Raw genomic sequence first — 14234 nt, forward strand, 5'->3', positions numbered from 1 at the left:
TTTCTCCATTGTTGGCTAGCTGCACTGAAACAGGAGAATCCACCTGTCAGTGGGAGTTTTGTAGAACTATAAATGAGGACTGTGTTGAGGAAAGCCTCTTTGGTGCATTTGTGGCTCACTGGAGTCAGACACTGTCCCCTTTGTGTTTGATATTTCCTTGTGGGGATGGGTTGACAGACATAGCGGTGCAATCAGCTGGTAGAGCAGACCTCCACAAAATATGATCACAACTACTTTGTGCAATTTTACAGTGTAATTTAACCCCCAGTTATCACTGTTCAGTTATTCTTTTAACAAACACTTCCAAACTGTTTACAAAAGGTTACAAGGATGTTTCCAAATAAAGTGGACTCAATGTAACTATAATATCTGTGACATCAATGTAGTCAAAAGATAGCAAATCTGCACACACGCACACAGAGTGGAGCAGTCACTTTGGGGGAAACCTAGAAGGAAAAAAAAAAAACTAATTTTAGCTTAAAAATAGAACTTCTAACCAAAATGATGTCAAGCTCAGTCCTGCACTTATATTCCATACATACACTGCGAGGTTTGAATTGGACGAGATGAGTGAAAAACAATTCCTGGGAATTATTAGTGGGACATGAAAAATTCTGTCTGAAGCTCTCAGGAAAAGGGGCCTGTTCAAAACAATTGATAATGAGCTTGACCCTTCTAAGGGTTTGAAATACAGTTCAGTACGGGCAAAGGATGAATGCTGCACACAAGTGATGCTGACTGAGCACAAAAACAGAAGAGACAACATGAGCGAAGCAGCGAACAAAAAATGATGTAATCCGTTTTACTTCAAGGTGACACAGTTTCAAGCTTTGACAGGCGGGACATTATTTGATTTTGGAAAACTGACCTTCAAGTTTCAAACAGGATGTTGGGAAACCTCATTTCTTTGTAACAAAGCATTTTGTTTCCTGAAAACACTCAGCACAGAGGCAATGATTGCCATTAAGTTGTGAACTCCATGTAGACAAGGAATCTCATATGTGATGCAAAGAAATTTAAATAAATCTTATTACAAGATAAACCAAAACTTGATAACGTCTCGTCATCATAGGTCATTAGTAGCACATTTGGCACAGAATCTGCACTTGAATACTTAAATTATTCCATTCAGTCTTTTTATAAACACTTTTCATTCCGTTCATAAATTTCTCATCGTCCGTCAGCGCCTGACGTCAGCCTCACGAATCCACAGATCGCAAAAGGGTCCCTGAAGTTGACGGTATGCTGGAAAGAAAGAAAGCATTCATTAAAATCAGTGGGATCAGACGAAAACTTGACTTGAGTTAGGCGGAAAACAAGTCAGATTGTTTTGGACGTTAAAGAAAAGCAACCACACTTCAAGACAGACGTAATTTTAAAGACCAAGAGTTGTTAAAACTGTTTGACAGTAACACGCACACATTAGTGACCATAAAGACTAATAATCCTATTCCATGTCAATAGACCAAATGGGAAAAAGGAAACCTTTGGGAAAGTAAACCATCACACATTTTGGATCTGTTACCACCAGACACCAAATCTTTCTAGAAAAGTGAGATTGGAAATGTTAGATGATGCCATTTGTTGGTACATCACAAAGAACTTCATCTAATTAGAGTAGTTTCGTGATAATAAAACTACACATTAAATTTAATATGAGGGGATACATTTATAAGAGGTTAACACATGAAAGTGTTATAAACTTAAACTCCTGTCTTTGAATTTTTTCTACAGCCCTTTAAATTTGGCCTGTATAAGCTATACTAGCAAATTTTTAAGCTAATTATCGCTCAACTGAATGTGAGATTATTTTGAAATTCCACATTGCTGAAGTCATAGTACCAGATACTTGACCTAAAAAAATTTTGAAAGACACAGGTCTAGTCTCCCTGGACTCTTTTCAGAGAAATCAAAGATGGTCGGATTGGGAATTTTTCTTAAATTTAGTCCAGTTACTGAAATAAGATTGAGAGCAGCTGTATTTAATGCCTTAACAGGTGGTTAAACTGACATACTAAGATAAAGGTAAGGAAAGGAGGTAAAAAATAAATAAATAAAATCAAATGTTTGCCCATTTTCAGAAGTGATAGAATCCAGTCTTATTACCTCTCTACCAGCTCTGCGCCAACAATGTCATGAATGTGGTATTTCATATGGAATTTCACTTGTGAATTCGTCCGCCGCTCCTCAATTTCTGCCTTTAAGACTTCGCCGTATTTGGACTTCTTAACCATGCTGAGCACTGCTTTACGGCCTAACGGCAAAATGAGAACAAGGACATTAATGGGTGTCATAACTAAAAGAAATTGCCGTTACGATTCAATCAAGTGAGATTCAACACCAACCTTTTATGAAGTACTTTGTGAATTTGCCAGAGTTGGGAATGGAAAGCCACCAGCTGCCTGCATCCCTCACAGTTAGGACCCCAGACTTAACCAGCTGCCTGTGTGTGGGGAGAAAACAGATTCTGAGTTGATCTTTATCTTTCAGAATGGCCAAGTCAGAGGTTACACATTCATTCAATAATGCCAAGCACAAAGTTATGGAAATCGGTATAAACAGCTTTAATGCCATAGAAAATGTTATTCTCTGCTACCCCTTTAAATAAATTTCAAACTCTTTCAGTCATTGTCAGCAGTGTTGCTTTGCTTTTTATTTATTTAGGAAGTTAAATGTTAAACTATGTCTAAGATAGAAGGTTTGGGAATGATAAAGCTAAATAATAAACGCATGCAATATATGGGTGTCTTTCATACGTTATCTCAGAGTCTGTGAAGAGAAACTCCTTCAGCATTTTGTCTTTCGTGAAGCTCAGATCTGTGCAAGCGGACACCACTTTCTCCAAAAACCTCTCCACGGTGGCTCTTGTGGTTTTGCCCTCTTCTCCCGCCAGCACTTTGGCCTTGTAGTCAGAAGTAAAAACCAACCCAAAGGCTTCTGCGTCAAACCCGAGCTGGAACATCAGCAGATCTCCTCGTTCACGCATCTTATTCTGTTACCGAGGACAGCAGCGAGTTGTATTTCACATCTGAATCTGCAGAGATGATTACACATACATTTCTAACACTTAAAATCCACCTTACCACCTCCTTGTCCACCAAAGTCTTGTCACTGTGTATGCTGTAGAGCTGGTGCTTCAGCAAAATTTGAGGCAGTGCATCATTGAAGAGCTTTCTGGGAAATAGGGTCATGAGGTACTCCAGACTGGATTTAATGTCAGCTGGTCCTTTTAAAGTGAAGAAATGACAGTGTGAACTTCAAATGAAGAGTTTTTTGATCACATTATTGTAGATTTTTTAGGAGTCATACACCCACCCTCTTCAGCAGCAGTAGCTCCAAATTGTTCTGTGCCATTTTTTCTCTTCTTCAGATTGAAAGCGTCTGAAATCAGAGCCCGTTTCCTGCTCATACCTGAAGGAGAAATTTGCACCTGTTCACTCCAAGATGCTGCTTTCCTCGCTACACAACGCAGAGCCTATTAAAAGACCTTTAAATGGTCAATCATATCATTATTTCCTACTAATTAAGAACAATGCCCCACAGTCAAGATCCACTCCTTTGCCAATTTCTGATGAATGAATTATAAGACATAATCTCATATTTTCCATAAAAGTACCCTCAGAAAACAAGTTTTGTTAGGTTACAAACACTACACCGTTAGCCATGCTAACGCTAGCTTGTTAATCAACATTAGACCGAGCTATTTGAACTCGAAAATAATTTTCGTCCTTACCTGATGAATAAACCCAATAATAATGTGTTTTTACATCACTTTATTCCTTGCCAGAGCCACAAACCAGCCCAACAGCTACAGGGAACTGCTACAACTCTTCTTTTCACGGATATTTACAGTGTTTTTAGAGGAAGTGTCGCCACTACCAACGAGCAGCGGATTGGATGGAAAACTGCACACGGAAGTGGCGTTAGCTTGTTGTTAGCGTGTGAGACTAGTTAGCTGTCCCGCTACAAAAACAAGGCAGCGTTTTTCTAACTCAGCTACTTCTTGGTTTTAGTCGGTAAAGATGCAACAAACGTATGTTTGTTGTTCCTGTGCAAAGTCTGTTATTTTATTTCCTCTGACATAATATAAACAGGGAACTTCTAACGTTAGGTTAGCAACCTCTGCTCGCTGTGCTGTAAAGAGGTAGGTTATCACTTACTTACGTCTTATTTATTCATGAAAGTACTCTTTAGTTTTTGTAGTGGGGTTAGTAACAGCGGTATTAGGAAACCTTTGTTAATTTTAAACATGCATTTAATTGAGAAACAGTGCAGACACACGCCAGACATTACCTGCCTCTTTTCCATTCAACATTCAACACATAAACTGTTATAAGCACATCAGGCGGTTCTAGGTCCAGACATGCTACATTTAAACTTAAACTAATTCATTGTTTGTGCACAATTTGTTACAGAGAGGAAATAACACATTTCTAATTTTAAATATGCAGCACTGTGCAAAAGTGCCTTCTTGGAAGCAAAATAAAAAGACATGAGGAGTAGCTTAAGCCCTTTACACAATATTGTAGGTGGAATTAACTGATAGTGGGAAAAGTATTTTTAGAAGTTAGCTAAAGAATATGCACATATACATTAACGCTAACGTAACTTATCCCTGAAAAAAATGCACTTAAAGAACAAAAACTCATAAATTCTTTCTGTCCAGCTATGGACCCCCACAGATCCAGCATCAGCTATCACAGCCATCAGTCCTCGTACAAAAGACAAAGAGACGACAGTGGCAGAAATCCTCGTGAGAATAAACACTTCAGAACGAACACACAGCACCAGTATCGGTCTGAGTCGGCTCTGGGTCAAAACCCTTTGAGCTGCAGGACTTTAAGCACGAGAAGAGAGCTTTATGAAAGAGACTTTCCTGTTTACAAACAGCCTGTGGAAGTGGGATGTTTTTCCCTCGACTCTGAGCGTAGATTCTTCAACGACAGCAGGCAGATGAGGTACTACGTGGAGCCTGACAAGAATCCAAATTTCAACCTGAGGGATGGATACAGGGATCGCTTTATAAAAAGAGACGACAGTGTGAAGGAGAGGCTGGACCATATTCTCCGTTGGATTGTAGCCAATAAATCAAAGATTAACCCAACAGGGGCAGCAGCCTCACCTCGGTAAGTGTAGCTGTGAGGTTCCTGTTTTTATTGTATTTCTCTTCAGGTGATCAAGTAGGTCCCACACACAGAGAGAGAGAGAGATAAACATTATTGATCTCTAACCACAACAACAGTTCCTACTGGACACGTATTCTTTGATCAACCTCTACTCTTTCCAGCGCTTTAGATGTCGACTTTGTGACATGGCGGGGCCACCTAACTAAGCTGCTGACCACTCCTTATGAGACAAGGGAAGGCTGGTTGTTAGCAGTCACCAGGTTCAGGGGCACATTTTACATCAGTGAGGTGGAAACGGAAGCTGCTCGCAGGGAACGGGAGAACCGCACCGAGAGGCATGAAGAGATGATGTACTGGGGATACAAGTTTGAGCAATACACATGTGCAGGTAGGTGGGTTTATGTAGCAGTAAACAAGTACCTTATTTTTCCTTTTTTTTTTTTTTGAAACTTTGGGTACTGATTAAAACTGCCTTACCCACAGCTGATGATTCACAGGCATACCTCATAATCAACTGGTTTTATATTCACAGTCCATTCACAACATGTGAGATTTCCACTATGGGAAAAAAATGCTAATGGTATAATAAAAAACCCCAAACAAAAACAGTACTGTTGCCTCACAAAAAGAAGATCCAGGTTTGATTTCACCGGCTGTTTTTGTGTGAGCTTTGCTGCCTGTGTGAGTGTGTTAATGCTGCAATAGACTGGCAGCCTGTCCAGGTTGTACCTCACCTTTTACCATTTCACACTTGGGTAACGATTTCTGAAACCGCTAATTTACTGGGATTTTCCCACATAACCATCTCTAGGGTTTACAGAGACTGGTTTGAAAAGAGGAAACATCCAGTCAGGGGCAGTTCTCAGGGTGAAAATTCCTCATTGGTACCAAAGATCAAAGAGAGACTGCTTGGAACTGATAGGAAGGCAAGAGTAACTCAAACAACCACAATCGAGGTAATCAGAAGACCACACCAGGTGCAACTCCTGTCAGCTAAGAAAAGTAAGCTATAATTCATCCAAGCTCAACAAAACTGGACAATAGAAGACTAGAAAAATGTTGCCTGTCTGATGATTCTTGATTTGTGCTGCACTGGTAATGGCAGAATTGGGGATAAACAACAGGAAAACACAGATCCATGCTGCTTTGTGTCAGCAGTCCAGGCTGCTGGGTCCCTTAGTACCAGTTGAGCATCATTTACATGACACAGCCTGAGTATTGTTGCTGATTATGTTCATCCCTTTATGACCACAGTGCCTATCTTTTAAAGGCCGCTTCCAGCAGCTGTCCTTTTAAAAAGTTATCTTCATGTCTTCATGTAATTGAAGAACTCGAGTAACAGCAAAGACTCATAAATGCAGTATAAAGCTTACCATGATTAATTAAAAATTCTACACTCTATAAAAATGTAACGTGATTATTATAATGCCCAACACTGACTTCAAATCATTATTTTTTTATTTTTTCTGTTCATATCCGTGTGTCCATTATATTAGATATGAAAACTAAACCTAGATCATATAGAGCACAGTTGTAAAGTTTCACCTTTGTCTCTCCTGTAGACAATACCCACAGTCTACCTGACCCTGGTGGAGTGGTTAACACCAACGAGGCCTTCTGCACTGTGGTGCAAACTCGGCTCGCGGATCACAGACTGCTGTTCTCCGGCGAGGTGGACTGTCGGGATAAAGATCCCAAAGCTCCGGCTGCTCCTGCCTGTTACGTGGAGCTGAAGACCTCTGCAGAGATCTGCACCCCCAAACAGCGCAGCAACTTCCACAGGTACAGGATAAAGTAAAGCCTCATAATTTTCATGTTATGTGGTTGGCTGGATGGTAACGCTTTTATTTTGGCGCTCCTCAGGTTCAAACTGCTTAAGTGGTGGGCCCAGTCTTTTCTCCCGGGAGTCCCTAGAGTGGTGGCAGGTTTCCGAGATCAGGAAGGTGTCGTTGTTTCCGTGGAGACCTTTCACATTTCTAAGATCTCCCATCTCATCAAGGTAAAGCAATAAATAACTCGTGATTTAAAAACATCTGGCAGCACACCATGAGCACACTTCATGAGCCTTTTGTACATCTTTTAAACAGAACGAGTACAACTGCTGGAAGCCGACAGTATGCATGAACTTTTGCTGCGATTTCCTGTCTTTTCTGAAGCGTGTAGTTACCGAAGACAGTCCTAGGTGAGCTATAACAACACTTTTAAAATATTCTGGTTTGGGGTAAATACATGTTAATCTTTTTCTGTTGTCATTTCAGAGTGGTGCACCTGTTCTCCTGGGATCCCTACAAAGATGTCACCTACTCTGCCCACAGAGACTCTCAGTATTGCTTCCTGCCACACTGGTATGTTGAGGAGATGACGAGAAGTGAAGACTCCCAATATGAGCCTAAAGCATAATTCTTCTGCACTGAAGTCTGAAAGCCTGGAGTTGATTCATTCCCTTCCAGTCAATTAGAAGAGGAGGAAACAGGCCAATCACAGTTGTTTTGAGGAAGGGAGGTGCACGTCAGCATAGGTTATTGTGACGTAATATTTAACCTTACGTATGGCTCTGATAAACTGAATTGCAGAAGTATAAATTCCACCTAAGGCATGGTCACGAATGCATCATTATCCTGTAGACCTCCAGTCGAGGACTCTTTATCAGAATCTGGACATTTAACGTAGTAAACATTTGCATGAGCTCACCAATCACTACTCATCAGTCTTCTGGGGGAATTCTTTTATTTTTTTAAAGCAGCGATGAACTACATTTTATCTGGCATGTAATGTTCTAAACAAAACACAATTAAAGAAATCAATATTGTTTCTCAATCGTTTTTATTCCCTGGTTATAACAATAATTTAAAACCCACAAACAGTGTTATGTTTATTTAAACAAAATTAGAAAATCTGTGTTTTGTTTTGTTGTTGTTGTAAATGAGTCAAGATGATATCAAATAAGAACTGGATGTAAACAAAGTTCATTTTGTAAAATATAAAAAGCAAAATTGGAAAGCTTTAATCAAAAAAACAAACAGTTGGAGCTGTTTTTCCTAACTGCTACCAAATATAAGTGACAACTGGCAGAGGAGGTGAAATCTGGTAAATGTGTCACTTGGCTAGAGTATTGATAGAACAACAAAAGGTCTAAAGGCTGCGGTGTTAAAGGGAAGCGCCTCTCTAGGTTATAACCAAGACGTAAAGAGAGAAAAACCAGTTTAACAACAGCAGCAGGGGAGTAGATCAACTGTCAACCGGCGTCAAGTTGAAAGGCAGCATTAACTGTCATTTGCCACATCAGAGAGAAAGTACTGTGACAAATGCTGTGAATCACTGCGATCCCCGACGAGTTTACACTACTCGCAGGGAACTGATAGAAATAATGGAAGACATCTCTGTGAAAGAAAAAGAGCGCACGTCGAACACTGCGATATTGAAAACAGTAGAAAAAACTCAGTGCATCAAGTGTTTGTGTAGATCAACAGTCACTGAATAACTTACAAACGAGTGACAAAAAAAAGAATTAAACCATCGCCAAGCATTACAATGAAAAAAGTGCCAAAACCTGCAGCTCTTTAGAGTGAGACTGGCTTCAAAAGAGTCAAAACCCTATAACCTTTGATGTTAAAATGCCCAGCTTTACAACAAAAATAAATGTGTTTGCAACCTGATACAGTTTCTTTTTGTCTTTATAACCTGTTAGTCCCAGTCATGGTTGCTTTCTTATATAAACTTTACAAAAGCTCAAAAGTAAAAGGTGTGGCTATGCTGACTTACAGGTACGTGCCGACACAGATGTCTGCTCAGCTTAACCAGTTTTCGTAGCATTGGTGTCTTCTGTCGTGTAATAATCTCACCAGTAGTAAACTATCAAAGAAGCTTATGTTCCAGTCTTGCCACCAAGTCATTCATAAATAGTCACTTCTGGCTCATAAACCCTCCAAAACTTGATAACAACAACATTTTAGCAGCCAAAACCTTAAAATGCAGAGTATAAAGCTAATCAGTGGTTGATAGTGGCTCCATCCACGTTTTATATTCAGGCTAATGGGGGAAACAAACCTCAAATTCCTGCAGTGAGGAAATATTATACTCTGAGTGATTTCATGAACACACAACAGTAAGAATCAGAAGCTACAGCTTTTGCAGTCACAAGATCACAAAACAAGCTAATTTGAGAGAACTTTGTGTGTAGGTGTTAGTTGGTGTACTCCACTTGTCTTGGTTGGTGTCTTTTGGAGGAATACTGTTTATCCCTTTAAAGGTTCAAAGACTTGAAGAATACATGCTGAGGTGCACTGATGCTGTGGACACACAACTAAGATTTTAGCTTGTTTTTTTCCTTTAATTTGTCACTCATCTGCATGTCAGTTCATACAGTTTCTTTTTCATAATGCATTACAATCAGAGGCACTTGCTACCTACAACTACTGCAGCACGTGCAGACACATATTCACTGTGCTTTTCCCTCAATTTATATTAAATTAATTTAATGAGGTTTCCATCTTGCAGGATTTCACAACTGGATAAATTCACAGTTAAAAACTTAAGTGTATGTAAAGAATGGCCCAGTGGTTTAGATTAAGGCAGCAGTAAACTTATCATCACGTGCAATAAAGCTCAAATGTTAAGATAAGTCTTAAATTGAAATACACTTTTTCAAATTCATATGAAAATGTAAATGTAAAGACAAATATCATTCATCTCCTATAGTGAAATATGAAACTACAGCAGACTCATGACAAAAACTCAGACCAGGGGAAAGCAGCTAGTCTGGCCCATTGATTTGAACCAGTAATTTCTTGAAGAGCATGTATATTTCCACGAGAGCTGTATCAGTCTTTCAGTGCAGCCAACATCTCTCAGAAAGAGGCCAAACAGGTGTATTTGTGTTCTTTTGCCTAAACTGTTTTTGTTTTTTTTAAATCATCACCTGACAGAGTTTTATTTTTTAACAGTAGAAAGTTCAGCTCTTTGAAAGGTGTTCTTTTCAAACAGTTACTCAATACAGGACCTGTTTAACTCGCCTCACACTAGAAGATATTATACAGGAAACCAAACTAATAAATGATGTCTGTATGTTTTTCTTTGTCACATAAACTCAGTTAACTTTAGTCCCTGCAGGATCATGCTGAACCAAGAGAAATGCACCAGTGGAGAGGATGTGTATGCACAGATGTTCACAGTTAGAGGTTAACAATAGCAATAATTAAACCCCCCTCTGGTTTTGTTATATAATTTGGGAATGGAATAGGAATGTGGGGCTCCCAAAGCACCATTGCGGGATCATATTATCGTGCCTATGCGACAGAAACAATTCATAATGTTAGTAATAGCATCAGCAGGCTTTAAAACCTACTGAGGATGAGTGCACTGATGCTTTGCTGTAGTCAGGTAGCCGTCTTTAGTGCTTCAGTTTCTTGTTCATCCCCATGATTCTGAAGGTCACTGCAGCGATCTTCTCATACACAACAAACATGAGGGCAGCCGTCAGTACCGTCTGTAGCAGCTTGGCCTCCAGGCCTTTGTACAAACCGAGAGCACCGTGCTTCCTGCGATAAACACGGGTATACAACTGTGACCACTGCTACATATTCACACATGTGCTTGTTGTGAGTCGAGTGACTAGATAGTGTAATTTTAGAGATGCTGCACTCACTTGATCCGGTCCATGAGCAGGAACAAAATGTTAGAAAGGCTCCCCATCACACCACCACCCTCGGCGTCACTTTTATACTGGCCAAACTGATGAAAAAGCATAATACAAGTGATGCATGTGTAGTAAAGATTCAATATCATTTACCAGTCATGCATATTCGCTATGAGTGTTTGATGGTATTAACCATATAAAGATGCTCTGGTTTCTCTAAAATTTTTCTATTAATACACACTCACCGGCCACTTTGTTTAAACCGGTTCATCTGCTGATCAATAGAAATATCTAATCATCCAATCACATTGCAGCAACCCAGCTAATTTAGTGATATAGCGAAGTTGCTGCTGAGCATCAGAATGGGAAAGAAATGTGATTTAAGTGAATGTAGCATGGTTTTTGGTAGCAGGCGTTCTTATCTACTGGGACCGGATCAGAATTTTTTTTCCCTAATAAAGTTTCTGAGGAGTGTATACAAAATTAAGTCAAATTTACACAATGTTGTGTCCCAGACTCAGCCAGGAGTTCCACTTTAGTTTTTAGTTTTAGAGGAAACATCATTTTGCCCGTGTAAGAGTGTAATAGACGGCTTTTGGCACATATAAAATTACACAGATACAATTTGTAGTTGTTTTTGTCTGTTTACTGAATTTTCTGTCATTGCAAAAATGTTGAACTTCATCAGCCTAATCTTTGAAAAACAGAATACAGGAATAACATTTTCTGTATTAGAGTATTTACCCTCAGTATGGCCTGAACTGTCTGCAGAGGATACGTGGCAGTGGTAGCGATGGCCTTGGCAATGGCTCCAATGAGAAAAATCTTTGCTGAGGATATCTGTGGTAAATGACGAAAATTCACAGGTCAGGTGACTGATCGCTAGATTGGTCTAAACTGGGTCCCTCCTGATCACAGCCCTTCAGCTATGGAACGACAGCATGCTGACTGATTAGCTTCAATAATGCAATATTGCATACATCACTGGCTCTCTTTAAGTCTTCTTACCTTTCTCCCTCCTCTGCCTGCCTTCCTCTTCATGGCCTCATAAATCATGAACTGCACAGCAGGGTTGAGTACGAGGACGAGAGAGGGCAAAGTGCCGTTCCACAGAGTTCCCACCCCCTCATTGGCTATGATCTGTGAGAAAGCATCTGAAAGAGAAGCAGTGAGGTTTGAAAATCACACAGACACAAGACAAGCACGTCAGAAGTTTTGACCTGTTTAACAGATATGAAGCACTCACCAAATATGCCTCTGTAGTGAGTCTGGTGGAGGTCTTCGTTTCTGAACTTTACCCCCTGCATCTTCAGTCGAGTGTTGACCACCCACATGGGAGTGGTCAGGATCACATTCACCACTCCTACATGAACAAGAGATATTCAAGTTTTTTGAATCCACAAACCAGAGGATAATATCACCATCTTTTGCATACAGTCTATGGGATACATGCATGCAAACGTTTTACACACAAATCCAGGATTCATCCATTCAATCCAGACATCTGTCACACAGTCACTCCCTCCACTTTTGAAAAGTTTGCCTTTTGTGCTACAGGCTTCTCTATTAATTGGACACCTTGCATCCATTTAGGTCTTTCAGACAATTTCCATCAGGTCAGTGCTTACCTGACACAATTCCAATGAGCAAGTCTTTCCCAGGTCTGGACTGGCCTGGACCAGATGCCATCAGCTTCTTCAGCGAGTTAAACGTGTAGAAGTAGACAAAATTGGAGCAGCAAAGGCTGGAGATAACTGGGAACCAGCCTCTGTACAGTGACAGACTGGGAGAGGTAGTGATGAGGCATTTGAGTACTGCGTTTTCAGTCATGTGGCCAAAACATCATCCTAAACCATGGATTAGATTGCAGCTGCAGCTACCAATTATTTTCATTAACTGTTTATATCTGTGATTACCTTGTTTTGGTTCATAACATTTGGTTAAATTATAAATGTGGTCAAATAAGAGTAAAACGAGGCTTAACTTGTGTAATTTCTAACCAGAAGCCTCAGTGATTTTAAATTCCCAAACTATACGTACAAGCCTTCTTCCTTTGCTATCTCAGCCAGAATGACTGGAGTTGAGTTCGACTTTCTCTTCTCATCCACTGAAAAACAAACACAAATATGCCAGAAATCATGTAATGAGTCTCTGGACAATGATTTGACACACAAAGATCAGTTTAACTGCGTTATCTCAGTTTGTGGAATGTAAAAGAGTGGAAGCAGAAAGGCATGCCACACCTTTTTATGTCTTATATAGAGCTGAACATGAGCGTGCTTTGCAATAAAAAAAAGACGTGAAACAACAAACAGAAATGGATTGTTTATGAGGTAAAATAAAAACTACATTTATCAGTGAGCTGCTCTTTGGGATGCAGTTACGGTTGCTCTATAATGACCCCAGCGTTAAACCTCGTTCAACTCTGCAGCTTATCAGGTGACCTCTGTCCAAGATGATAAAGCCCCCCAGCTCACCCTGGAGTCTGCTTTTGGCCGTGTCCAGAGGAAAGAAGACGGTCATAGCTGTCACACTCCCCTAAAAAGACAATGCACTGCAACATTAACATCCATACTGACACCTGAAAACACAACATCTAACACCATTGTTCATCTTAAAGTGGTTTCTTCAACACCATGCTATCCTGCTATTAGAAGGATAATACCCCAACCCCCATAAAAATAAATAAATAAGAAACAAAGCTACTCACCATTGCACCTGCCACAGCATGAACCAGCGTCTCATAGGATAGGAGGCCGACAGCCGAGCCACCGTTGTCGGACATCTCTGCAGGCTCTCCCCGGTCCAACCACACAAGCTAAACACCGGGAAGTAACTGCCGTGAACCCAATGGAAGATGTCCGGGTTTTCCGAACAGTGGAAACGTTTTAAACAATAATTATTTAAAACTTCATGTTATAGGAAGCGACAAGAAACAGAAACCAAAGAAGAAAGTGAAAAACTGTCAGAGTCACTCTCTTCTGGTCGGGTCGGGGGGATAGTTCTTCCCAAGATGCCGCTGATTGGACAGTTTCTTCTTCTTCTTTTGTTGACTCTTCTGCCGGTTCTGTTTCTTCTTCTTCTGTTTTTGGTAAACCGTTAACTTTAGCATAGAATTTATTAGCCACCTACTGGACTGGAAGGAGAAGTGGTGCAAAAACTATATGGGATTTTACAGCACTTATTTGCGGCAGGTCACCACAGCATGTGCGATTCACAAGCTGTTTGCAATAATTAATAATAAAAAATACTTTATTTTTCCTGTTTTTTATTACATTTGATACTTTAAGTATAGTGTGTTATTTTTACTTTTGCTGTAATTAATGACCCAATCAAGCATGTCTGCCAAGATCTTAACAATATCTAATTCGATTAGATGGATAAATAGATATATAAATAGAATAGAGCAATAATTTGTTAATAATAGCTTTACTCATGTATTATACTTAAGACAGTTTTTAGGTATAAACGCT

The 14234-nt window shown here is 39.9% G+C and overlaps 3 protein-coding genes across 3 annotated transcripts; 1 reads left to right on the top strand and 2 right to left on the bottom strand.

The window, feature by feature from the left end:
* Positions 1-786: 786 nt before the first annotated feature.
* Positions 787-3923, bottom strand: LOC102787864 (winged helix repair factor 1). Its single transcript, XM_006791468.3, has 7 exons — positions 3734-3923; positions 3316-3411; positions 3084-3226; positions 2757-2992; positions 2346-2443; positions 2107-2254; positions 787-1245 (listed from the first exon to the last, which is right to left on the bottom strand). Exons 2-7 carry the CDS (start codon positions 3407-3409, stop codon positions 1200-1202), a joined length of 765 nt encoding a protein of 254 aa, XP_006791531.1. The 5' UTR covers positions 3410-3411; positions 3734-3923; the 3' UTR covers positions 787-1199.
* dxo (decapping exoribonuclease) lies at positions 3726-7935 on the top strand. The gene is made up of 7 exons (XM_006791465.3): positions 3726-4144; positions 4667-5126; positions 5288-5514; positions 6689-6908; positions 6990-7125; positions 7214-7308; positions 7385-7935. Exons 2-7 carry the CDS (start codon positions 4669-4671, stop codon positions 7524-7526), a joined length of 1278 nt encoding a protein of 425 aa, XP_006791528.2. The 5' UTR covers positions 3726-4144; positions 4667-4668; the 3' UTR covers positions 7527-7935.
* Positions 7936-10022: 2087 nt separating this feature from the next.
* On the bottom strand, positions 10023-13814 carry slc25a17l (solute carrier family 25 member 17-like). Its single transcript, XM_006791466.3, has 9 exons — positions 13472-13814; positions 13239-13299; positions 12802-12868; positions 12390-12544; positions 12008-12124; positions 11770-11915; positions 11506-11601; positions 10771-10856; positions 10023-10663 (listed from the first exon to the last, which is right to left on the bottom strand). The coding sequence occupies exons 1-9, from the start codon at positions 13544-13546 to the stop codon at positions 10516-10518; spliced, it is 951 nt and encodes a 316-aa protein (XP_006791529.1). The 5' UTR covers positions 13547-13814; the 3' UTR covers positions 10023-10515.
* Between the last annotated feature and the right edge of the window lie 420 nt (positions 13815-14234).

The sequence above is a fragment of the Neolamprologus brichardi genome, chromosome 4 (genome assembly GCF_056152115.1).
Source record: "Neolamprologus brichardi isolate AB-2024 chromosome 4, ASM5615211v1, whole genome shotgun sequence".
Taxonomy (NCBI): Eukaryota; Metazoa; Chordata; class Actinopteri; order Cichliformes; family Cichlidae; genus Neolamprologus; species Neolamprologus brichardi.